This window comes from Ovis aries, chromosome 5, assembly GCF_016772045.2.
Source record: "Ovis aries strain OAR_USU_Benz2616 breed Rambouillet chromosome 5, ARS-UI_Ramb_v3.0, whole genome shotgun sequence".
NCBI lineage: Eukaryota > Metazoa > Chordata > Mammalia > Artiodactyla > Bovidae > Ovis > Ovis aries.
Window position 1 is genome coordinate 43,785,099 of NC_056058.1, and position 25,753 is coordinate 43,810,851.

General features: G+C 38.8%; 2 protein-coding genes across 5 annotated transcripts in view; one reads left to right on the forward strand and one right to left on the reverse strand.

The window, feature by feature from the left end:
- SAR1B (secretion associated Ras related GTPase 1B) overlaps positions 1–4,293 on the reverse strand; it is a 28,881-nt gene extending 24,588 nt beyond the window's left edge. The window contains exon 1 of the mRNA XM_004008805.6: positions 4,187–4,293. The gene's annotated coding sequence lies outside the window, so the exon portion shown is untranslated. The remainder of the gene's footprint in view (positions 1–4,186) is intronic.
- The window catches only part of SEC24A (SEC24 homolog A, COPII coat complex component), an 84,167-nt gene that overhangs the window by 1,419 nt on the left and 56,995 nt on the right, over positions 1–25,753 (forward strand). For 3 of the 4 annotated variants that reach the window (XM_012178515.4, XM_060415748.1, XM_027970254.3), the window contains exon 1: positions 11,382–11,948. In XM_012178515.4, the coding sequence (XP_012033905.2) occupies positions 11,852–11,948 (97 nt within the window). In that variant the 5' untranslated portion in view covers positions 11,382–11,851. Of the gene's footprint in view, positions 1–3,984; positions 4,456–11,381; positions 11,949–25,753 lie in introns of those variants that run through there. The other variant, XM_060415747.1, reaches the window with a different exon arrangement.

Here is a 25,753-nt window from a genome sequence, read left to right on the forward strand (position 1 = left end):
ATACACTATTAAGACATGTGAAAAGCAAAGGTCAAGAACAAGGAAACATATACACGTCAGCAGATTTATTTATTGCATGAACACCAAACAGGAAAAATCGCTCCACAGATTAGAAAAGTGATCTTACTCAAGTAATACGAAAATCAGTGCAAAGGGTGTAATGGAAAATAAATTCACAGATTACAAATAACTTCTGAAAGCCTTGCCACATTAAACTTATAAGGATGATTCCATTTATATGAAATAGTCCAGAATAGTCAAGTCTTTAGAGTCAGTACATTAGTGGTTGTCAGACTCGGGGGAAGGTGAAATTGGGAGTGGCTAATGAGTACTGGGTTTCTTTTGGGGTGATGAAAATATTTCTGGAGTTACTGGTGATGGTTGCACAACATGATTAAAAACACTCAACTGTACACTTACAATGCTAAGTAGCATATGTACAACTATCTTTTATGGTATGTACTCTCTTTCAATAAAATTATTATTAAAAAATTAAAGAACTGACCCATTGGAAAAGACCCTGATCTGGGAAAGACTGAAGGCAGGAGGAGAAGGGGATGACAGAGGATGAGATGGTAGGATGGCATCACCAACTCAATGGACATGAGTTTGAGCAAGCTCTGGGAGACAACAGGCAGGGAAGCCTAGTGTGCTGCAGTCCATGGGGTCACAAAGAGTTAGACAGGACTGAGTGCCTGAACAACAACAAAGTAATTTGGGCTTCTCAGATGGCTCAGTGGTAGAGAATCCACCTGCCAATTCAGGAGAATGGGTTTGATCCCTGGGTCAGGACGATCCCCTGGAAAAGGAAATGGCAACCCACTCCAGTATTCTTGCCTGGGAAATCCTATGGACAGAAGAGCCTGACAGGCTTTAGTCTGTGGGGTTGCAAAAGAGTCGGATATGACCTGGCAACTAAACAACAACAATATAAGTAATTTAGCAAAATCATTTAGGTGTGAACTTTTAAAAAAGAGAAAAAATAAACATAAGATGACAAGATACAAATACTCCAAAAAGCAGTGCTGGTAGAAAATAAAAACTAGGATATTCTAAGGAGATAAATCCTATTGAGAATAGGATTCGAGAGTAAATACATTAATAACTTTGGGAAGCAAAGCATGGTAGAGCTGTGGTAAAATGGATGGAGTAGAATGGATGTCCTAGATTTTAAAAAATCTAAACTGAATGTGCATCACTGCCTCTTACCCGGCCGTATTACATGGCATGCAGAACTTCCCCCACCAGGGATTGAACCTGTGCCTCTGTGGTGGAAGCATGGAGTCTTAACCACTAGATCACCAGGAAGTCCTAAATGTGCTTCTTTTGAAATACTGTAATTTCATCCTGGGAAAGCCAATCTTCATGAGCCCCAGTTTGCTCTTCGATGTAGGGGAAATACCGCCTGCCTCACAGAGTGTTAAGAATGATTAAATATGATAACATACATGAAAATACTTTGAATACACCATATAAGGTGGTATTAATTTAGACTAAATCGGTTGAAAATCAAAGCACAGAACTTTCAATGCAAATTTTGAAATCAACTTCAATATTAATTACTACTAAGAAAAAGATTTTTAATGATGTTCTGATTTTACTTTAAATATTAACAACAACATCACTGTCACCAGAAAACCACTAGAATAGTTTCTTTCAAATCCAGGTAAGGAAATTTCAGTAGAAGAGATTGATCACAACTTTCTACACAATTTTGTCAGCCTTACAAAGTGCACAAATTCTATAAGATAAGTATACTATCTGTAAACCAATTTAGGAACTATAAATACCCCTCTCTCAGTTTCAAACAGTACTAGAAATACAAAGGCCAAATTCTGGCCATGTTTTGTAGAATTTCAACAAGGCCATCGGCCTTGGTCCCTCGGGGATCTAGAGGGTTGTTTCCAGGCCTCTACACCCCACACACTCTCCTTAAGTCCTTTATATAAAAATGTCATAGTATTTGCATATAGTCTTCGCGCTTCCTCTAATATACTTTAAATAATCTCTCAATTACTTAAAGTATCTAACACAAGCAAATAGTTGTAAATGCAATGTAAATGCCATGTAAATAGTTGTCAGCACTTGGCAAATTGAAGTTTTGCTTTTTCAAACTTTCTGGAATTTTTTTTCCCCAAATATTTTCCATCCATTCTTGAATCCTCAGAAACAGAATCCATGGATAAGGAGGGCCAATGTCCATACTAAAAGTTTGGACATTGACGATGTTGAATGTTTAAAAATAAGACTGCTTTTAAATACCCACCCCTAAAATTATTAGATTTTCTTTTTATATCCTTTAAAGTACTGAAATAGTGATGCAAATAAAAAACTCAAGAAAACATTTGGGGACTGAATGTTTAGCCATTATAAAAATGGAACTAAATCTTTTGGTTCATGTAATGAACAAAAAGTACATACTCCATTTTTCTTTAAGGAAAAGTGATGCTCGACTGAAATAAGGTTAAATCTATGACAGATATAAGTTGGATTTTTTTAAGAGGAAGAGAGAAAAAACTATGTATTTTAAAAAGCTGTGAGGGACTTCCCTGGCAGTTCAGTGGTTAAGACTTAGAGGCCTTCCAATGCAGGGGTTGTGGATGAGATCCCTGGTCGGGGAGCTAAGATCCCACATGCCTCGTGGCCAAAAGACCAAACCATAAAAATGTAAGCAATACTGTAACAAATTCAATAAAGACTGTAACAATGGCTCACGTCAAAAAAAGCGTAAAAGTACTAACTTACCTATAATGAATTAAAATAAAAACTGACATAAGCAATGGCTAATTCAATCATTAAAATACTTTTAACTCAAATTGTACTAAAAGCTACATACAGGGAAAGTACTTTTTAATACCATGATCTGAAAATTATTTGCTTAGTAACGTTTTGCATAAAAATAATTTAAATGACTTTCAGCAAGTGTACTTAAGAGGGTGGAGAAATAATCATTACTACAGAATTCTGATTTATAAGCTTCAAATATATTGCACTGATTTCCATTTCTGATAGCCTATTCTTTGGTCTCAATTCTTGCTCAAAGTGCAAGGCAAAGGAGTTAAAATGTACCCTATATAAACTGCTAATCTGCATAATTAATGACTGCTTCTCTAATATTTCTAAAATGATGGCAACACCTTCCTCTTCCACAAACTCAGGAAACATCAAAGAACTATCCTAAAGTTTTAAAAATTAAAAATATTTTGATGACAATGCAAGTCCACTAAAATATTTGATATACAGATTATTTTGAAATAGCACCACTAACTGTTAACAAAATGTAAACCTTCCTTATTCCTCATCTGTAAAATAGAGATACTACTGCTTCCTCAGTGGACTGCTGTATGGAACTAAACCTTTTGGTTCGTGTAATGAACAAAAAGTACATTAGCGCCTTACACATAGTAGACAACAAATGTTCCTGTCCCTTTTTCATTTGCCTCATTGCGACTCTAATTGGTGTTCTAACACTGAACGCAGGACAGTCTTCAGTGTGAGATAAAAATGTGCAACTAATAATAGGTTTACTTTTTCAAATTAAAAGTATTTCTTCAGCTCATTGTGTCCAATGTACCTAATACCTTAAAATTCCTGACGAGTTTGGTTCTTTTGGTCAACGATGTCAAGAGTTTCAGCTGTTGTCAAAGTATTTAAACCTTGTTGGAAACTCTTGGGACAGTCTGTAAATAATTGCAGCTTTCCCCCAGGAGTATAGTGTATCTTTTCCCCATTCAACTGGGACTTGGGCAATGGGAAAACGTTAACTACTAGTAGTAGAGAAAGCTCGATTTGTCCCCACAGTATGTGGGAGAGTTGAAAACAACACCTCGCGTCACTGCCTCTGAGCTGTCAATGATCCCCGCAGCCTTCACCTTACCTGGTAAGGAAACTGAGGCTAAAGGCAAGGAAGGGCTTGGCTGCAGTTCAGAGTCATCTCTTTGATTCCTGAAATAACCCATTTGACAGCAGTGGTGTCCTTTCCAGATGGTCGTCAGAGTGGCCCCGCGAAGCACGAAAGGAACCTGTCGTCTTTCCCGCCGCCAGATTCCAGGGCGAAAAACAGGAGCCCCTTCCCCGCCCTGCTATAGGCAGGGGTATCGAGTGGGCCCAGCCCCAAAGGCGCTCCTTCCCCGGGATCGACAGCTGCCGCCAGCCAGTTCTCTCGGGACGAGAGGCCGCCACTTACCTGCGGTTGGAGAAAACGCAATTCCTTGCTTGGAGTCGGCCCTATTCACTCCGACACCGAACTGCAAAGAGCGATGGCTGCCGCGGCCTTAGTTCGCGTTAGCTCCTTCCGGGCCGGCGGGTGCTTCACTCCCGAAGGTTCGCAGGACAGCAGTGCCGCGCACCTGCAGTTCCGCCTTACGGCGGTTCCGCGGACAGTCCCGTGGCTGACTGCGCTCTGGGCTGGGACATGCTGCCCACACAGGCCTGAAGGAGTTTCAGGCAGAGAAGGTAACACCGGTTCTTAGCTTGGGGAAATTATACGTGACATCCTCTTTTCTTTCTTTCTTTACAAAATAATAATAAATTACATTTTCAAAGTGCACCTGTTTCTTGAGTTCAACAAGTAATTTACGAAATGTGCCAGATAATGTATTGAGCTTTCATCAGGCTATCTTTACTCCAACGTTCTTTACTAAAGAATGTTGATCTTCAAGACTGTCTTGACTCCGCTGTTTTTTGCTCATGGATGTTACTTTTCTTAAATTTATTCAAATAGGAATACTCGGGTGCCTTGAATGAAAATGTGATGGCAGTGCTTCCAAGATTGCTCCCAAGCCTACGATTCTTTCTCGGGGATACAGACAGAACAAGGAGGTGCTTGGGGACTGAAGCAGTTATTGGATAGATTCCCAACAAGCCTATTACAGGCTCTCCCCCTCTTTCATCCCAGCCTCAGGAAATGACTTACTCCATTGGTCCTCGCTTCTCACTTGTCATCCTTCTGCCAGAACTGCTTCCGCAGATATCTCCCTCCACCTGGCTAACTCCTACACACTCTTCAGGTCTCCGCACCAATAGCTCTCTCATCAGACTCCCTCTGATTCAGTTAAGCCCTTTATTTCAGGTTTCCCCAGTAACTGTGCAATTTATCTTATGATTGATTGAAATCATCTTGCTTATAATTTTACAATTAAAATGTATGATTATTTATCTATAGCTTCCCCAACAGGCATTCTATCAGCTTCCTTAGGTGAAGAACCATATCTGCCTTTTCTCCTGTTGAACATATTTTCAGTGCTTGGCATACTATAGGTGCTGAATACATTCGAGCAAGTGATTCAGTATAAAGGACTCTGGTACATTTTTGTCCTCAGAGGGTTAAAGAATTTCCCTGGAGTCGATTGGTCTAAGTTGGAGGAGCCTGCTGTTCTAGTCTGGGTTTCCCTTTATTCTCCTTTCCACTGATCTAGTCTTCAGTTTGGTTTAATAAATACTTTTTTAAAATTGGAGGATAATTGCTTTATGGTGTTGTGTTGGTTTCTGCCATGCAACAATGCTAATCAGCCATAATTATACATATATTGTCTCCCTCTTGAGCCTTTCTTCCCCCACAATAAATACTTTTAAGTGGCTTGAGGCACTTCACCGGGCTTCTCAAGATTACGCCACACCTCTTTTCCAGAAATTGAAAAGATATTCCTGATATCCTTGGCGTTTGAGTTAGCCTTTAGATAGAAATCTAAATTATGATTCCTGCTGACTTCAGCAATAGATTGTAAATCGATTAGGAATGGGGGAATGACAATAAGCAAGACAGTCTCTTTCTTCCAGGACCTTTTGATTTGGCTGGGAGATGTGTTAATTCACAACTGACTATAAAAGAAGGTAGGAGGAGAGAAAGGATAACAAACTACAAACTTCTGGTAGGGGTGAGGGAGTGGAGAGGCAGGAGATATCAGTGTTTGAGGAGAGCCTTACAGGATATGTAAGATATTTACCCTTGAGCTTTTTGATGACTATTATCATGATAAAAGTAATACACAGTCATGGTTAAAAAGTTTGGAAAGTCAAGAAAAATGGAAACAAAAATCACCCTCTATCACACCTCGCAGATATAAACAGTTTTATAAGATTATAATCATACTATGAACAGTTTTATAAAGCATTTAAAGTTAAAAACATTTCAATGTAATCAAGTATTCTTCTAAATCATTAATTTTAATGACTATTTTAATAGAGTACAGCTACAGATTATGGTTCTAACATTATTAACCACTTGAAGTTTCAGTTACTACATATGTAAAATGGGGATTAATATCCAGCAGGGATAATATCATAATGTGAGAATAACATTCAGAAAGGAACAGGGATGGGAAAAGCACCAGGCAAGCATTATGCTTTGACTAAATAGCTTTCCACTGGACTACCAGGGATGTAGACTCCCAAACTATAGAGTCTTTTGGAGGTTCTGAGCAGAACAGGAACAGGGTCAGAATCATATTTTTGAAAGTTTGCTCTGGCAGCCGTGTGTGGGTTGTATTAGAACAGGTAAGGACTGAAAACTGAGATTAGTAATGAGACAGCTGCAGTCACAGAAGTGAGAGGTGGTATGGGGCAGTGCTGGGTCAGTGGGAACAAAGAAATAGAGTCAGCTGTGAGAAATTGTAGAAGTCAGAACCTACACACGACTGATTACATGTTGGTAGCAAGAGTAAAGGAAATATCAAAGCTCCAGGTTTTAGCCTGGCTTAGTGAGTCTACTTCTGTCTCCCCTACAGCCACCTCACTGCAAGTCACTATCGTCCGTGGCCTGGGCTACTGCAGCGGCTCTTCTTTCCCCATTGACTGGTTATCTTCCCAGCTGTTGGATTGATTTTTTGATGCATTCATTTTAAAGCATGAATTTAATTACTGTTTACCATTCTTCAGTTGTTTCCCAAAGTCTATAAAGTCTGTACAATGCCTTATAAGGCTCCTGCTGCTCTGCTTCCTATATTTCTTCAATCTCAGCTTGTGCCACTCTGTCTTGCTCACCACAGCAAGCTCATTCCTGTGTCTGAGCTCTTGTAGGTGCTGTTCCCTTTGCCCAGGGTCCTACTTCTCCCCATATTCTCCCTTTGTATAGCTAACTTCCTTGTCCTTTAGATCACAGCTTAAATGTCACCTCTTGTCCTAACCTTTCTATCCACATCAACTCCCTGCTTCCTAGTCTCTATCTTATTACCAGGACCTCAACAGCACGTAAGGCAATGGCACCCCACTCCAGTACTCTTGCCTGGGAAATCCCATGGACGAAGGAGCCTCATAGGCTCATAGTCCATGGGGTCGCTAAGAGTCTGACATGACTGACTTTTCATCACTTTTCACTTTCATGCACTGGAGAAGGAAATGGCAACCCACTCTAGTGCTCTTCCCTGGAGAATCCCAGGGACAGAGGAGCCTGGTGGGCTTCTGTCTATGGGGTCGCACAGAGTCGGATACGACTGACGTGACTTAGCAGCAGCAGCAACAGCATGTATTAAGTTCAAAATGTAAAAAGATATATTTATTTACATTTTTATTGCATTTCCTCCACTGAAAACTCCACAGAAGGAAGAGACCCTGTCTGTCCTGTTCTGTTTTTTCTTGGTGCCTGTCATACGGAAACCATTTTATAAGTATTGGTTGAATGAGTGAAGAAATCAACTAATGAAGGAGCTGGTGAGGTCATCCAGTAGAGAATATGGTGAAAAGATAGTTTAGAAGGGAATTTATATTTCATATTTCTGATACCATGGTGCCAGAGTATGTGTGGATAGGCAGGGACAGAGAGATATATAAGGAAAGAGTTGGCGTTTGACATTGTACCAGCTACCCAGAGGAGATAAGGTCTGACCAGACGCTGACAGTATTTCAGCTACCCTACAGGTCAGCATCAGATGGGACACAATGTGGCATAATAGTTAAAAATAAAAGAATTAGAGAACATGATACTTCAGAAATAAGTGAAGCTGCTGCTGCTAAGTCACTTCAGTCGTGTCCGACTCTGGTGTGATTTAGTCTCCAAGTGCAATAGGAACTTATAGTAGTGAACAAATGAGGGTCAAAATATTCCAAATAGAAGATTGGAAGAGATGACACTTTAAATTTATCCATTCAAAAATGTTTATTGAACACCTGTTAAGTGTGAGGCCCCAAACCATGTGTTGAGAATACAGAGTTGAACAGGACACAGGCCCTGGGCTCTCTTATGGTCTAACCAAGCAGACAGACATGAAATCAATATGATTACCTTAAAACTGTCGTGAGGTATATAGAATTTTATTCCACTGAAGAAAGATAAGCATAAACACAAATATATAACAATGTTGGTAAGTGCTGTGAAGAAAAAAAAAGGATGGTGGGAGGGATAGAAAGTCAGCAGCAAGAGTATGCTGTTGTACAGGGTGTTCAGAAAAGGCCTCACCATAAGGTATCATTTGACTAAAGAAAGGGTGAGTGATTGAGCTGGATGAGTGTCTTGGGGAAGAGCATCCCAGGTAATGCAAATAAGAATTAAGGCAGACTTGTGCTTGTATGCCTAGAGAGATTCCTTATTTCTAAATACGGAATCAAAGTCAATGAAATATTCTTTGTACAGTGTCTCTTTAGGTCTAAGAAAACTAATAGTGTGTCTGGAGTAGTGAGTGAGAGGGAGTGTAGAAGATAATGAGAGAAATAACAAGGCTGGCTGAGTGATCTGAAGCCTTGAAGGCTATGAGTTGGACTTTGGATTTTACTCAGAATGAGAAGAGAAAACGCATGCAGAGAAACTTTAACTTGATGGAGCAAGTAAAGGGAGCAATTACAGGTTTAGAGGTATAGGAAAATAAAAATGGAATCAGTACTTCGGAGCTCAGTTCAACATGAAGGATGGGTGGGAGAGATTGAAAGCAGAAAGACCATTAACTAGAGTGGGCAGTGACAACTACATAAAGTTGAAGTTTTCAAAGAAAGCAATTTACTGTCTTGGTGTGGGATAACTGAACTTGTACCTTCAGAAGCACTGACTTCAGATACAAACAGATGTCCTGTGAGCGGCAAATGAGGCCAAAGGAACTATTTCTAAAATGGAACCACAAGACAGTTTCAAAAGAAACCTGATATTTGTAATTGAAACTAGTTCTTTGTTTGAAATAGAACAAACTTTAAAAAATAACTAGAAGACCTAAAATAATTTCCATTATCCTGAAAAATAAGCAGAATTGATCCTGCTTATTAGCTGACAGTTCAGTAGTTATGAGCAGGCTCATGCCAGCCCAAGTCCACTTCTGCACATCAGCAAATTTTATTAGGAATGCATCTCCCTTTTTTGGGTCTAAATAAGGAATCTAAGTCAATGAAATATTCTTATTATAATGCTGTGTCTTTACTGAAACACTTTTGTGTCACTTATTTTATTGTTTATAATTTTCTTGAACAGGGTTGAAGGCTCTGAAAATAATGTACAGAAATGTGATACATAGGTATGTGGAGAGGCATATGTGGTAGAAGGGTCCTGTTGTTCTGGAAATCAAGGATTACAAAGTAGAATATATTATTGACATTCGTTTAGAAAAGTGTATGGTAGTATAGAGTAGATATAATAACTGATCAAAGAAATATCAATACATTTAACAACTGGTAATAGTAATAATTTTTCCATAAAATTTATGTGGCCACACTTTAAGAAGCCAGAGGATTTGGCACTTTGGCACTGTGTGGATAATATTTAAATACGAAAAGCACTTAACTGTTTAAATATGTTTTCTCATCTCAGTTACTCAGTTACTTTCCTACTATTCCTCAGGGTGTGCAGATGACAAATAATGCCTTTTCCATCAATATTTTAAAGCTGATTACTCTGAAAATGTAAGAAACACTTGAAAGACGTAACCATAGTTTTGTTTCTTGTTATTGTTTTTGGAGTGGGGGTGATAATAGCAACAGGGATACATAGGGGTGGGACACATTTTAGAAAAAGCATTGTTTACTTATTAGCAAATTATTTATGTTTATTTAACCTGATTGAACCAGAGGTTATTTGCTTTTTAAAATGGCTAATTCTTCATCAGTTGTTGCCTTTTTTTTTTTTTTTTTGCTGTTCAGAGATATTGCTTAAACATAACAAAGTCCAAAGAAAAGTTGATTTAACCAAATCAAACTCCAATGCCAAGGTTAGTAAACCAAGATCATTAAAATGTTGCATTAAAAAAAAAAGAATTAAACTAATGCCAGTTTGATTCCAGGCTTAAGGATTTGCTCTTTTTAAGATAACACTGTCTAAGCTCAGGGAGGCTCAGTTTCTGAGGTCTATTTTCTCAGAAAATAGACTTGTGTTTATGTATCTGAAAACCACTGAGAGGCTTGTGATTGTGTATCTTTTCAAGTGGTCTTGGGACATATGCTTTGGGATTTTTGTTATGGGGCCCTAAGCTAAAAACATTTTGACCAAAAGTATTATCTTCATCCTAAAGACTTTGTATTTGTATCTTGGACAGAGGAATTGAATTTTTCAATTTCATGCACAGCAAACATATTTTTACACATCTGAGGCAAATGTTAAAAAAAAAGCTAAAAGTTAACAGGTAGTTATTTGAATTCTTACTGTTTTCCGGCCTCTCACAGCAGTTTAGTTCTTACTCTTTTTGTATGTAATATAACATTCCATAGTAGGCATTTGATATTAAATGGTTAAGATGTATTTCACCTTTCACAGATTTTGAAACCCTTGGCATGACATTTTAGTCAACAATACAAATCTATAAAGAAGGGCTTTATCATCAGCTCAGAACTGGAAAAACCTAAGTATAAGGAAGGTGGCTACCGTGATCACTGATGTCATTAACTATGTTGTCTCATCATTCCAGTTTCTACCTCCCTTTAGTCTCAAAGGTAAAAAAAAAAAAAGTCTACTTGCAAGAAAAAGTCACCTTGCCTAGAAAGGAAGTCTGAATGTTGTACCTTACTGTAAAGTCTTAGAAGAGGAAATAAAATTGCTATTTAAATGTTAATGAACTTTGGCATGACTTGCTGTATGAATCAGCGAGTTTCAAAATTAAAATTACTTTTGAATCTTCAGGTCAAAAAGCAAAGGCCTCCAATTCGATTTGATTACTTTGAACACTTATACCTAATTAACCTTTAAAAAAAAAATCCCTTACAATTTACACCTGGAATATGATGAAATGCGAAATGAAATACCGTGATGAACATTAATCGGTTCAGCTACCTGAGGTTTAGCTTCAACAAAGGACAATGAAGTCTGTCCTCTCAGGTAATCTTCACAAAAACTGGAGGAGAAGAACTGTCAGTCCCACCCCTCCAAAGCTGCCACTGAAACCCTGACTGTCCTCAGATCCCGGCCTTGCCGCGTTCACGACGGCGGGGATTTCCGTATCGGTGACACACGCCACTTCCGGCCGACGGAGAGAGTCAGTGACGTGGCAGGAGAGGCCGAGCACGGTCCTTCGGGCCGGGACACCCGGAGCTGTCAGGTGGCTTCAGGGCAGCCCCGCGGGAGAGAAGAGCTCACCGACCGCAGCTGCCGCTGCGAGGCCGGAGCCGGAAGTGCCACGTGTCCCGATTGCGCCTGCGCGCAGAGCGGCTGACAGGCAGTTCCGGCCGGGGCCTCCCTCGGTCCCTCTCCGCTTGGCTGCTGCTTCCCATCCCGGCGTTCTCGGCCCCAGCGGCCCGACACCCGAGCCTCGCCCCCCAGGCCGAGCTCTGACCGCCTGCGGACTGGGGAGAATGCGGCGCCATGCGTAGGGCTCCTTGCGCCGCCCTCTCTCTATCCGGCTTCCAGTCCTAAGTCGGTAGCCCCCTCCCTGGCTTCCAGCCGTCGTTTTTCAACTCTCGGCTTGGGGCTGTCGCAGACCCCGGCCAGACCCCTATAAACGTCGTCGTCATGTCCCAGCCCGGGATACCTGCCTCTGGCGGCGCCTCCACCGGCCTCCAGGCCCAGAACGGGGCCGCCTCTGCCTCGGGGTCTCCCTACACGAACGGTAAGTGCCTTTGGGTGTTGAGAGTTAGGGAAGGCGAAGTTTGGGCCCCGGCCCGAGTTAACCTTTGGTTGTTGCCTGCGTCTGAGGGGACAGTAGGCGAGAGTGACTTCCCTGCCAGGGTCAGTAGCGCCTGGAACTGGGAGGCTGAGCCACAGGGACCGAGACTCGTCTTAGTGTTTCATATTTATTTATTTAGTCTTTTGTTCAGCACACAGTTGCTGAGCACTTGCTGTATATAACGCCCTGGGTATACATGGGTAAAGAACACAGACTCCCGTCTGTATCTCAGAACTCGCATGCAAGGCTCATGGGATCTGTTTATGTGCCCTTTCCCTCCGCGCCACCTCACCCGCGTCTTCTGGAGAGCAAGGTTTGGGGTCTGATTCATTTCGGTCCCGTCGGGCCTGCATTAGGGTGAGGGTCGTACTCAGTGTGAATCTGCGGAGATGAATGGAGGATTATGCTTTGCCTCTTTAGGGCCTGCTCCTCTCTCCTCGAACCTTCCCCGAATTGTACCCAGGCCACCTGTTCAGTTTTTCAACTTTAGAACGGGAGGCTCTCCTGTTTGATTTCCAGAGGTCATTACATCACTTGGAAAGTGGTTGGACACAAAGTCTCTGAACCTCTGACCAGAGTGTACATGTGGCACTATAATTTGTCATTCGGTGTGAAGATGTCTTCTAATTTTATACTCTTTCTAGGATTCTTTAAATTGTCGTATGTTGTGATTTGCTAAGTTCTTTATGATTATAAAGAACTTATAATAAAGACAGATGTTCTCCCAACAGTTTCCCAGGTTACCAGTTTACTTATAAATCTTTAGTTCTTGGAAACAAAACTAGTAGAATAATATTAAAATGCTTCAGTTTGCCATTGAAATCTAAGATTGCTGTGAAATTCGAGAAAATAGCCACGGACTAAAATAGCTAATTTACATTGTTTTTAGAGACTACTGTTTTCTTTACAAAGAAGGCCCCAAAAAACTTTTAAAAATGTCTCTGAGTAGGCAGGTATGTAGGCAGTAGCAAGACTAAATGAGAGTAAGCACTGAAATGGTATTAAATTGAATCAGTTGTTTTTTCTCAAACTTATGGTAACAGATTATGTAAACTATTTTTTTTTTATTCTAGGCTATTTAGTTACATTTTCACTGAGGATGAAATTATTTTAAGACATTTACTTTAAGGCCAAAACTCTTAAGCATGATGCCATATGACTGTGTTTTTTTCTTTAAGTTGCACTTTTACACGAGCTTTAAATGGTAAATCCTGCAAATATGCTTGCAAACTTATATGTAAGTATAGTTTTGATAATTTTGAAATGGTAAAGCAGTTTAGCCATTGTGTGTGCTGTACTGCAGATGTTGTCACTGTGTTGATTTGATCCAGTCCAGCAGACCTTTGTTGCATGCTCCAGTTCTGTCCTTCGGATTATAAAAGAGAATAAAAAAGGAGTCCATGTACACAGCTTGCTTAGAGCCATAGGACTGCAAATATATACCACCACTTTCTAGAAAATAAGCTTCAAGTGTACAGCATTATAATTCAACGTCAGTATACACCACAAAGTGATCACCACCACAGGTCCAGTTACCATCCATCACTATACACTCGACCCCTTCACTCATTTCCCCAACCCCCTCCTTCTGGTAACCACTAATCTGATCTCTGTATTGGTGAGTTTTTGTTTTATTTTGTCTGTTCACTTAGTTTGTTTTTTTAGCTTCTAAATATGAGTGAAATTATATGGTATTTATCTATCTTTGTCTGCTTATTTCGCTTAGCATAGTACCTTCAAGTTCCATCCATGTTCTTGCAAATGGCAGGATTTCATTCTTTTTTTTTTTCCCCCTGAATATTTATTTATTTATTTTTCATTTTTTAAATTTTAATATCTTTAATTCTTACATGCGTTCCCAAACATGAACCCCCCGTCCCACCTCCCTCCCTATAACATCTCTCTGGGTCATCGCCATGCACCAGCCCCAAGCATGCTGTATCCTGCGTCAGACATAGACTGGCGATTCAATTCTTACATGATAGTATACATGTTAGAATGTCATTCTCCCAAATCATCCCACCCTCTCCCTCTCCCTCTGAGTCCAAAAGTCCGTTATACACTTCTGTGTCTCTTTCCCTGTCTTGCATATAGGGTCGTCATTGCCATCTTCCTAAATTCCATATATATGTGTTAGTATACTGTATTGGTGTTTTTCTTTCTGGCTTACTTCACTCTGTATAATCGGCTGCAGTTTCTATTTATGGCTGAATTATATTAATATTCCATTGTGTGTGTCTGTCTATCTCATCTTTATCCATTCATCCATTGATGGACAAATAGGTTATTTCCATGTCTTGGCTGCTGTAAATAATGCTGTAGTCAGCATAGGGGTACATAGATCTTTCTGAGTTAGTGCTTTTGTATTCTTTGATAAATGTGTAAAAGTAGAATAGCTGGGTCATATGGTATACAACCTTGTTAAGGTATAACTTTGACGTTCTTTTTATAAACCCTATTTCTAAAGTTTTTTGTTAAAGTATTCTCAGTAAAATGTCCAATATCCTGTATTGGGTTCCGTTATTGTTCACATTGTTCACTCCACTAATAATAAAGAGAGTAGGGATGTGGTGGAGAATTGGAGGGAAGGATATTTCTCTAAAAGGTGAAAAAAAAGTTCAGTGCCGTATCTAATTTTTTTTTTGGTTAACTCTTTCTAGGCACTTATGCTGCTTAAATACTATTGAATTCTCATGCTTTAGGTTTAATGTAGCATGCTTAAATTACACATTACAGTTTAGTTGGGTCTTCCATTTTTAATTTAAAAGTTGATTGAGTAGTCAGCTCTTTGGTTTTTCTGTAACTTACTTTCGTGTTGTATAGTGTTACTATATTGCAGAATACCTCACACATCTGGACATTTCTTTCTGTGGTTGATTGTTACATTGCACTACAATCCAAAAATTGTCTGGAATGGTTTTTCTAAGTCTCTGTGTAGATTTGGGTGCACTCATTTCCTTTGCAGAAGTTGATAGTGAAACTGCAAGACTACTTAAACTGGCAGATTTTCATCTGATTACCATATAATAAAGACTAAAAGCAAATCATGACTCCCACTTGTAATTAGCTCCTTTGTTGACTATTTGAGTCAATTTGTCAAGGCAGTTAGAAACTGTAGTTTTATTAACATTATTTTTTGTAATATTTATGTAATACTCAGCTTTTCCTCTTATCGGTTAAGAGTGAGAAGAATATTCTACATTTTCTCTTCCATCCAGATTCATTCCCCTGTTACATTATAATTTTATAAAATAATATGTTTTCCCTCTAGACTGTAAGTCCTGTAAGGGCAAGAATATCTGTTTTTGCACATCATCTTCTCTCCAGCAGATTCACATGGTGTCTAACACATTTAAGAAATTACCGGTTTTATTGAGTGATTTTAGAATTGGGTATTTGCAGTTTAGGTCACTAAATATGTATTGACTTGTTCATTATAAGATTTGAGCTCGTTTTCAACTGTTTTCTTTCTGGTGAAATTTTCTGTGGATGTTTATATGTGTTGTTGTTCGGTCACCAAGTTGTGTCTGATATTGTCAGCTGAAACAGTAGAATGTGATGTATGGGTTAGTCATCAGTTTAAATGCTAGACTTGTGCTCATATCTCTATTTTAGGCATGGCAGAAATGTAAATCTCTTTTAGTTTCTATGAGGTAAACCATAATTACGATTGTGTATTTTTAATATAGGCAGTCTTTAAAAATATATTATTTATTTTTAGCTGCGCTGAGTCTTCCTTGATTTGTGTGGTGGGCTTTTCCTCTGTTTGTGGCTCTAGGGTGCGTGGGCTCAGGAGTTGTGGTGCAGGGGCTTAGTTGCTCCAAGGCATGTGGGGTCTTGCCAGATCAGGGGTTGAACCGGTGTCCCCTGCATTGGCAGACATTCTTATCCACTGTGCAACCAGGGAAGGAAGTCCCATATGAAGTCTTTAGTGCTGAGACTAAAATTGGCATGTGATCTCTAACACTGATTGTTGTGTCTGAGTTCCTTTTAATGTTTTCAGTGGGCACAGTAACTTTGGAGTCCTATAAGACTGCACGTGTGCAGGCTTAGTCACTCAGTCATGTCCAAGGACTATAGCCTCTATGAAGTATAGCCCGCCAGGCTCCTCCGGCCATGGGATTCTCCAGGCAAGAATACTGGAGTGGGTAGCCATTTCCTTCACCAGGGGATCTTCCTGATCCAGGGATTCAACCCTCATCTCCTGCACTGCAGGCAAATTCTTTACTGTCTGAGCTACCAGGGGAGCCCATAAGACTTTGCATAGAACTTACTACATTGAGCTTCTGTTTGGAGTTTGCTGATAGGCTGGGAGTTCCTAAAGACATAAAATAGTAACAATAAGAAGTAGCATTCATCGTGTACTTACTCTATTCCTAGTCATTGTGCTAGGTTATATTATAAGCATCATTTCATTTAATCCTCATAACAGCCCTGTGATATGAGAACTGTTAGGTTTACTGACCAGGAAACGAAGATGAATGGTCAAGCAATCATTCGAGGTTACACAGCTAATACGTTGTAGAACCTAGATTTAAACTTGGCAGTCTTATTTATTTATTCAGCTTGCCTGGTGGTTATGCCTGGATCAAGGAACAGAACCTTTTCTTTGGTTTCTTTGTGTAGGTTGATATATATAGTTAGATAAACACTTTCTGATATTTTTTGAAATTGCCATCCAGCATAGTTTCCTTTGGATTATAATTCATACATGACCAGACCCTCGCTTTTGTTAATTTTGAGTCCATTTCTTTGCTATTTCAGCATCACATCTCATGAATATCTTGTACATCTTGAAATTGCCAGTTCCCCCGCTTTGATTGTTAGCCTTTGCCCTTGCCCCTTTGGTTGCTTTTTTTAAAGCCGTTATATTTAGTCACTGATCCACAAGTTGTCCTCATGCAGTAGCATCCGTTTGTTGCACTTATAGTGTCAATTGGTCAGCTGTAAGTGATCAGAGTGTATTTTGATGTACCGGGAGAGGTGCTAAATCTTTTTTTTTTTTTTTCCTCTCTATACTTGACTTGTCCTCCAAATATATTGTATTTAAAAGCACATACACAGAAGGAACTTTTCAAAAGTTAAGTAAAACATTGCCATCTAAAGCACAATGTTTTGAATATTTGGCTACTTTTCTGTAACTTTTATTTAATTTCATGTAGGACGCCATAACTAATGGAACCATATTCAAGAGAGCCTTGAATTAATTTGAACTGGTTTAGTCCATTGAATTCATGAATGGTAGGTAGAAAGTATAAACTGTCCGTGGCAAGTAGTAGTTCATTGTATATTACTGGGGCTTTCTGGTGGTTCACTGGTAAAGAACCTACCTGCCAGTGAAGGAGACACAGGTTCAATTCTTGGGTTGGAAGATCCTCTGGAGGAAGAAATGGCAACCAGTCCAGTATTCTTGCCTGGAAAATCCCATGGACAGAGGATACTGACAGGCTTCAGTCCATAAAGTCACAAAGAGTCAGGTATGACTGAGCAGCTGAGCACATGCATGTATTTACTGAATGGATTGGTGAATGAGTTGTTTAAGAATACAAGATCTCAAGTCTTTGTTTTACTTGGAATGTAGGGGGAAACCATTCTGAGAGTATCACTTTTATGTATCAGTGGATTCATAAAGTTCATAAAGTTTATTGTGAAGTAATATGAATAAATTCATAAAGTAATTCTGTGAGAATCACCAGTACATGAACAGTAGTAAAATTTAGACCATAAATTTTACTAGTTTAGGTTCCGGGATTCCATCAAGTATAAAATAGGAATTTATTAACGTAGAACCTAGGTTCTCTTTGTTTCTGAAGCTTCTGGTTGGGTGACTGAGAAGCAGTCACCTGCATTTATTTTAATCTCTCATTTGTTTCTTTAATATAATTTCTAATTTGGCTTCTACTTTATACATCCACCAAAACTGCCCTTAATAAGGCCACAAATAGTTTATTGGTTATTAAGTTACAAAAAATATTTTTCGTTCCTCTCTTCTAATTGCTTTCTTTTTCCTAAAATGTTGGTGATCTTTGGAGCTTTCTAACCTAGTTCCCCTCTTTTTCTTCCTTTCTAAACAAAACAAAACAATATGAGCTTTCTTGGTGGCCCAGTGGTCAAGAAACCACCTGCCAGTCAAGGAACATGGGCTCGATCCCTGGTCTGGGGAAGAGTCCACATGCCTCAGAGCAGCTGAGCCTCTATGCCGCAGCTACTGGGCCCGTGCTCTCAAGCCTGCGAGTTGCATCAAGAGAAGCCACTGCAACAAGAAGCCCAAGCATCGCAACGAGAGAAAACTTGTGTGCAGCAGTGAAGACCCAGTGCAGTAAAAATACATACATAATAAATAGCATTTTAAAAACTAACAGTAAACATGTATTATTTCACATGGTTTCTGCGGCTGGCTCTTCTCTTACTCTGTACATATTCCCTGCATGATATTATTAATTCTTGTGATATCAAATACTATATGCCAGTGATTTCCAAAGTTATATCATAAGCTGAAACCTATCTCTTTCACTGAAAATAGATGTCTTTCTAGTTCCGCTTGAACTTCTTGGTGACACTTAAAGTATATTTAAAATAATTCTTCATTCTCTGTTTTGTTATTCCTTGCCTTCCCCAGTTCTTTTCTCCCCCTTCTGTCCTAATATATGGCACTGTCATCTACCGAGTTGCACAGGTCTGTCCTGGGAGTCATTTTTGGTTCTTTCCCTTCTTCAATTCCACATCAGTTCCACAGATTTATTATGTCTCCATATTCAATTCCACGAATCCTATCAGTTCAGTTTCCTTTATCAGTTTTTTTAAGTAATGTGTCGGTGCTAAATATTTCTTTGCAACCTCAGTGTTAAATTAATTTTTATAAAGTGTTTATACAGATACAAAACTAGGTATAAACTCCATATGTTTTAGCTATTGTACCATTGTAAAACAAAAACAAATTAAGAACATTACAACAAAAGCAGTATAATTCAAACTTAATACATAATGCAGTGGATTGTTTGACTAAAGCCAAAATTGATTGGTCTTCATATTTTTAACATGTTAGAACATCATTTGGGTGACTATTATAGTTATTGTTTTTCTCTCTTTTTTTTTAAGATGAAACTAGCTTCAGGTTGTTGGAGAAGAAAAATTTTTCCTCTGCCCTCTTAGTTTTAGTGCCTGTGAGCCTGTGAGTTAAACTGGCAAAAGACAGGGTAGCAAGAGAAAAGGCAGAATTTACTCACGCATTATGAGGGTTCATAAAAATATGCCTCGAGAATTTGGGACTTATATACCATCTTAATAGGGGAAGAGGAGAGAGAAAAGAGCAGTTATGGAAAATGATTTTTAGGAAAAATAAATGAGTTCTTAGTAGAATAAATGGGAGACTTGATCATTTTGTGACAACGTATGTTTAGGTGTGGGACAACTTAATTCTTTTGAGTTATTTTTGGAGGCTGCGCTTTTAGGCAGGTAAGTGCTTTTAGGCAGATTCTCATGCCCTCTACTCAAAATAATTTTTATGTCACAGTGGTATATTCTGGACCCCTTTAAAATCACTGATCCATTATTTTGATAGATTGTATAATTAGTGACTTCAAAATAATATAATTAAAACTGTTTGGTGAAAACTTCATTACATATTTACTACTGCACTTCTAATAAACTATTGCAAGTTGATACATATGTAAAAAGATAATTTTTACATTATAAGTCACTATAAGTGGATCTATGATAATGACTACTACAAAGCAGGTTCATTCTTTTTTTTAGTATTCTTGTGTTTTTTGTTTTCTGTTTTTTATATACAATTTATTAATTTAGGCTGTGCTGGGTCTTTGTTGCTGCATGTGGGCTTTTCTTTAATTGCAACAAGTGGATTACCCACTGGTTGCAGGCTTCTCATTGTGGCGGCTTATCTTGTTGTGGAGCATGGGCTCTAGGGCGCGTGGGCTTCAGTAGCTGGGGCCTCCGGGCTCAGGCTCAGTGGCTGTGGTGTGTGGGCTTCATCGCTCCCAGGCATGTGGCATCAAACCTGTGTCACCTGCATTGGAAGGTGGACTCTTTACCACTGAGTCACCAGTGAAGCCCAAAGCAGATTCTTTTGTGTTTGTCTTTCTACCTTATAGTCTTATGACTGCATATTCTTTTCATTTTCTTCATTGATATACTGTAAGACTTGCTTATTTTGTGCATTTTGATGATACTTGGCTTTCACTGACTGTACTTGGCTTAAAGACCTCTAGCATAATGGCCTGTGATGAAACAATAAATAAAAATATTAGAGTGAGCCATGAAATCTTGTGGCAGTACTAGGCTGTGAGATGTTGGTTTCTATCCAGATGACCCAAATTTGCTTATAATTGTACTTTTTACAAATGTTTTCATTGAAAGATCTCTGTATTCCCACTACTACTATTTGGTCAGTTATTTCTTACGTGGATTACTGCTGTAGACTCCAGTATCTTCCAATCTCTCCTGCAATCCCCAAGAGGTTTTTTTGATGTCCTAACCTCTTGCCTTGCTTCAGATGCTTGACGTAATCACTTGACTCTGCTGTGCCCCACTGATTTTTCAGAATGCTGTTTCATGGCCATGGGGTATTGCCCATGTTGCTCCTTTCTCTGCAGACGCCCTTGGCAGTCCTTTTCCTGTAACTCCTGTTGTCTCTTAAGATCTTACTCTCTGTTGTCCTCAGCTGGTTGTTCTCCTGTTCGGAGCATAGCTTCTTGAGGACACAGATGGATTGGACCTTGCTCACCTTGTGTGCTCAGAAGATTCTTCATAAAATCTGTCTTTTCAATTAGGCAATGAATGGTATGTTCCTAACCATTTGGAATAAAATATAGTGTTGACAATAAAATTATTCAATAGGCTAATATCTAAGAAAGAAACGGAAAAATTTATTCCAGTCAACCTGAGGATTATAACCCGGGAGATAGTCTTTTAGAAAGCTCTGAGGAATATTACCCCGTCAGAAGTCAAAGTACAGTCATATACCTTTTTGAGACAAAGGATTGTACTTCAAATGACGTATTGACAGTTTACACAATCCAGATCTGCATGTACAGAGCTAGTAGTGAATCATCATGACTCTTTACAAGATTAATAAGGAAGGTTATCTCCTAAGTATGTGTGATTAATGCAGATATACATTACACACTTAAGGGAGGAGTCCCAGACAGACAGAAAAAATTTATACTTAAAATTTTCTTGTTTTGCCATAAAATAGGAATTTTATTTCATTAATTTCCCTTTAATCATTCATCTTTTGATAGAAAGCATTAGGTAATCAAATATTTGGTCCCTTGATGCTACAGTGATGGCTTACCTGCCCTGTTTATCATTTTCCTTGATGTTGGGGTCTTAATAGCCAGGTTCCTTCTTTCCTTTTAGGCAGTTATGCTGGTAAGATACCTGGCAAAGACCAATGGTTAATTTCAAGTTGTCTAGTAGGATATATGCCAGTTTCATCTTGTCACGTTCATTGTGCATGTTCATTAATTCATAGAGAACTGTAGATGTGATCAGTAGTTTAAAAGTTTTAAGCCAGAGCCTCCTAAACCAATCCATTTTTCTGTTATTTCCCCTAAATTGGGAAGACGATTATTCAGAGTAGAAATCTGATTCTTCATGTGTCTTAAGATGAGTTGGGCTTCCCTGGTAGCTCAGCTGGTAAAGAATCCACCTGCAATGCAGGAGACCCTGGTTCAATTCCTGGGTCGGGAAGATCCACTGGAAAAGGGATAGGCTACCCACTCCAGTATTCTTGGACTTCCCTCATGGCTTAGCTGGTAAAGAATCTGCCTGCAATGTGGGAGACCTGGGTTCGATCCCTGGGTTGGGAAGATCCCCTGGAGAAGGGAACAGCTACCCATTCCAGTATTCTGGCCTGGAAATTCCATGGACTGTATAGTCCATGGGGTCACAAAGAGTCAGACTCGACTTTCAAGATGAATTATATCAGAAGACTGTTGAATATGATACACAACATTCAGTATGTATTACAGCACAATTTCCCCCTTGGGAAGCAATTAGAATCTCAAAGGTCATATTACAATTCTGTAGCACCACTTTTTCTCGTCATGTAGACTTTTGAATTGAGCAAGCTACTGGCTTTAATAAATATCATTCAATGCCTACTCAGTAAATTTTGTTAAAGCCTCTATGTAAGTAATGATATCTTATATTCCAACTGGGAAATAGCTAATTCTGTAGCTAAATGGTCATACCATTGGAAAACATTGAACCCAGCATGCTGGAATTGAAGGCAGATTGGCAGGGCCTGGTTCCAAGGCTGCCTGTAGATGACCTTGAGCCCACTGGAAACCAGTTGTGCATCTTCCTAACCAGCCCAGGGAGAGCCAAGGCCATAAACTTCTTCCATAAATCCACTGGGATCAGGAGCTACCCGATACTTAACATCTAGTAAAAAGGAGATGTTATATATTTTGTGGCCAGTTTCAGAGCAAGTGTCATAAATTGGCCAGGTAACAGGGTCCCATTTAGTAATATTGATGGTAGCTTGCATGGTACTCAAGTTTCTTCTAAAATAAAATTTCTAAGGGCCATCCGATTAGTGCTTTTAAAAGGAGAAATTCACAAAGGTAATCGAGGTGTACTGGACATTGGTAATTGGCCACAAACCCAACATACTGACTTTTGAAACTTGGCATATGATTAAGCCCAAGAAAAAAATATTTGATTTGTAAGCAGAAGTGTGAGCAGTTGTCAGAGTAATTAGTGTACAAGTCTGGTCCAGCATTTTGGGTCAGCTCTCTACTTCAGATGTTTTCTTCTCATCCTGGTCTGGTAGGGCTGGCCTAAGTTAGTCAGAGCTGGGTGTCAGAAATAGGAGCTGCAGTCTGTTTAGGAGAGGTAGCCTGATATGGCCCCTCCCAGTGTGGCTGTAAAGAGTCCTTTATCTGATGTCTTTTCCAATATACATAATATCCTGGTTGCAGGTTATGGGGATTTGATCCTCATCCAAAGATAATTTACTGTGATAAACTCCAGAAACAAACTTAGAATGTCCTCTTAAAATTCAATTAAGTTGTAATTAAATTCTCTAATAATATAACATAACAACAAAGTTATTTTGGAAGTGAGTCTTTAGGCAGTAAATATAGAAAAACTTTAAAGACAACACTAAAACGTAATATGCATTGAAATATTTTTTTCTAGTGCTCTCTTCAGCAAAACATATACTGAAATATATTATTTTCTGTCTAAAATTACCCTAGTTTCCATCAAATATGGCCAGATTAAAGCTAATTTGTTTGCAAAACAAATCTGGTTTCAATAAACTTGGCCTGATTATTTACATAAGTGATCATATAGGCTCTTTTCAGCTCTGCTGGAACTTTCATAAGGAATTTCATATTGAACGCTTCAAGGTCTTTCAAGGCCAAGAAAGCCAGATTAAGGGTGTACTATAAGATTCAGTGTGTGATACCTGAGATTTGGGTGGGTTCTTCCCTTCTCAAGATCTCCAGAATATCTTGAGATTCCTGCACCTGCCATGAGGTAATCTTCATTATTCATCTGATAAGGCTGCTGAGAACCTAAGAGTTTCCAGTTTCTGGGGGAATCAAGTAGAGAGAAAAGGTAAATGTTTCACTTGTACTTACAAAAGTGTAATTTATCAAATTGCTGTAAGTCATAATTAGCTTGAGGGGAAGGGTTTCCTTGTATTTAGAAAGCACAAGATTAAAAATCAGTAATAATTTTGGTTAAAAAAAATCCCCCCAATTATATTCATCATGTACTTAGTACTTGATCTTAATCTTCTGTTAACAGTTTCATGAAGTCATCAGGTTTCCCATTGTAACTATTTAATTTCTTACCAGTTCAGCAGTATTATCTGAAAGTTGTCAGAAACCTGTGCTCGTCAGAAAGTCCTTTCTGTGAGTGTTCTTGAAGATGAAGCCTCTTTTTTTTTTCAGCAGCAGCAGAGTAAAACAATAACTGTCTGTGGATGACAGAAGGCTTTTTTTTTTTTTTTTACTTTACAGTATTGTATTGGTTTTGCCATACATCAACATGAATCCGCCACGGGGTCCTGAATCCCCCTCCCAACTCCCTCCCCATACCATCTCTCTGGGTCATCCCAGTGCACCAGCCCCAAGACAGAAGACTTTAAAAGGCATGGTTAAAGATCTGATTACAGTGTAATTGGCAGATGAATTTGGTTATTACTGTGACATACAATATGTTAGGATAATAACTAGAGTTATGGCTGATAACATTTTATTTACTAGGACATACCAGATTTTTAGGTATTCCATATTATTTCTAGAATGTCTATATTAATAGAATTTACCCATACAATATAAATTTAAACAGGTTTATCATTCATTGACAGTGCTTCCCAGGTAATTTAGCATATCAAATGAGCCTAATTAGTTTTATATCTTTCTTTGATAACAAGATAAAACGATTCTCTCTCTAGGACCCTTCTGCTGTGCCATGCTCTGCTTAGTCGCTTTAATCGTGTCTGACTCTTTGTGACCCCATGGATTGTAGCCTGCCAGGCTCCTCTGTCCATGGGATTTTTCAGGCAAAAATACTGGAGTGGGTTGCCATGTCCCTCTCCAGGGGATCTTCCCTACCCAGAGATCAGACCTGCATCTCCTGTGTCTCCTGCATTGCAGGCCGATTCTGTACTGCTGAGCCACTGGGGAAGCCCCAAGGGCCTTCTTGGAAAACCTCAAAGTTAACTGGAGGTCAAATGAACTTCATATAAATTTGATCTTTGAAAATTTTGTCAGAAATATAAAAAAGTTTTTAAAAACAATGTCATAGGTCACTGTGAAATAATACTTATTCACTTAACCAAGTGACTTTAGATTTCCAAGGCAAATGTAGAAAGTTATAACAGATTACTTAAAAGATAAAGAAACTTTACAATCTGGTATTAAAAGCAGGTCAGTATTCTAAGAAACTTGGTCCTCTTAACAGAGAAAGAAATAAAACTAAGAGGCTTTGTATCCTCTTACATTAATATTAAAATTTATCTACTCAACTAAATTTATTCCAATCATAGTTCTGATTACGCATAGAATTCCTTTCTTCCTTTTCTTCTCTCTCTTTTTTTTTTTTGTTTATTTTTAGCCTTACCTTGCAGCATAAGGGATCTTAGCTCCGTGATCAGGAATTGAACCCATGCCTGCTGCAGTGGAATCGCGCAGTCTTAACAACTGGGCCACCAGGGAAGTCCCCATAGAATTCTGTCCTAAAGATTTTTTTTCTTCTAAATCTCTACAAGTTTCTATATTTGTATTAATTTGACCCTTATTTTCTGTCCCATTTAGAAATAACCAGCTTCTGTGCAAAATTACTGTCCTTTTCCTTAACAAAATGCATCTCTACTCCTTATATCTTCAAATTTTTTAGTAGTTTTAATTACATAGTTTAATTAGGATTCTTAACCTTTAAAAACTTCAGTTTCTAGTGAAAACCAAGAAGTAAGCAATTATGAACTGTCTTCTACATTAGCATTCTGTAGATTGGCAAACTTATATGCTCTTTTAGAGGAAGAAAATTCTTTTAGTGTGTTACCAAACATTAATAGTCCTAAATATCTTTAGTTTCTCTATAAAAGGAAACCTATGTTCAGTAAATTATATTCCCAGTATCTTATTTGACTTGGGAATGATTTAACTTTTTTCCATCATTTAACTTAATTTAGCAAAACTCTTAAGTTTCAAGTTGTCAAATAGATTTGGAGAAACTTTTTAAGTAGGCAGTCCTAATATATTTATTCC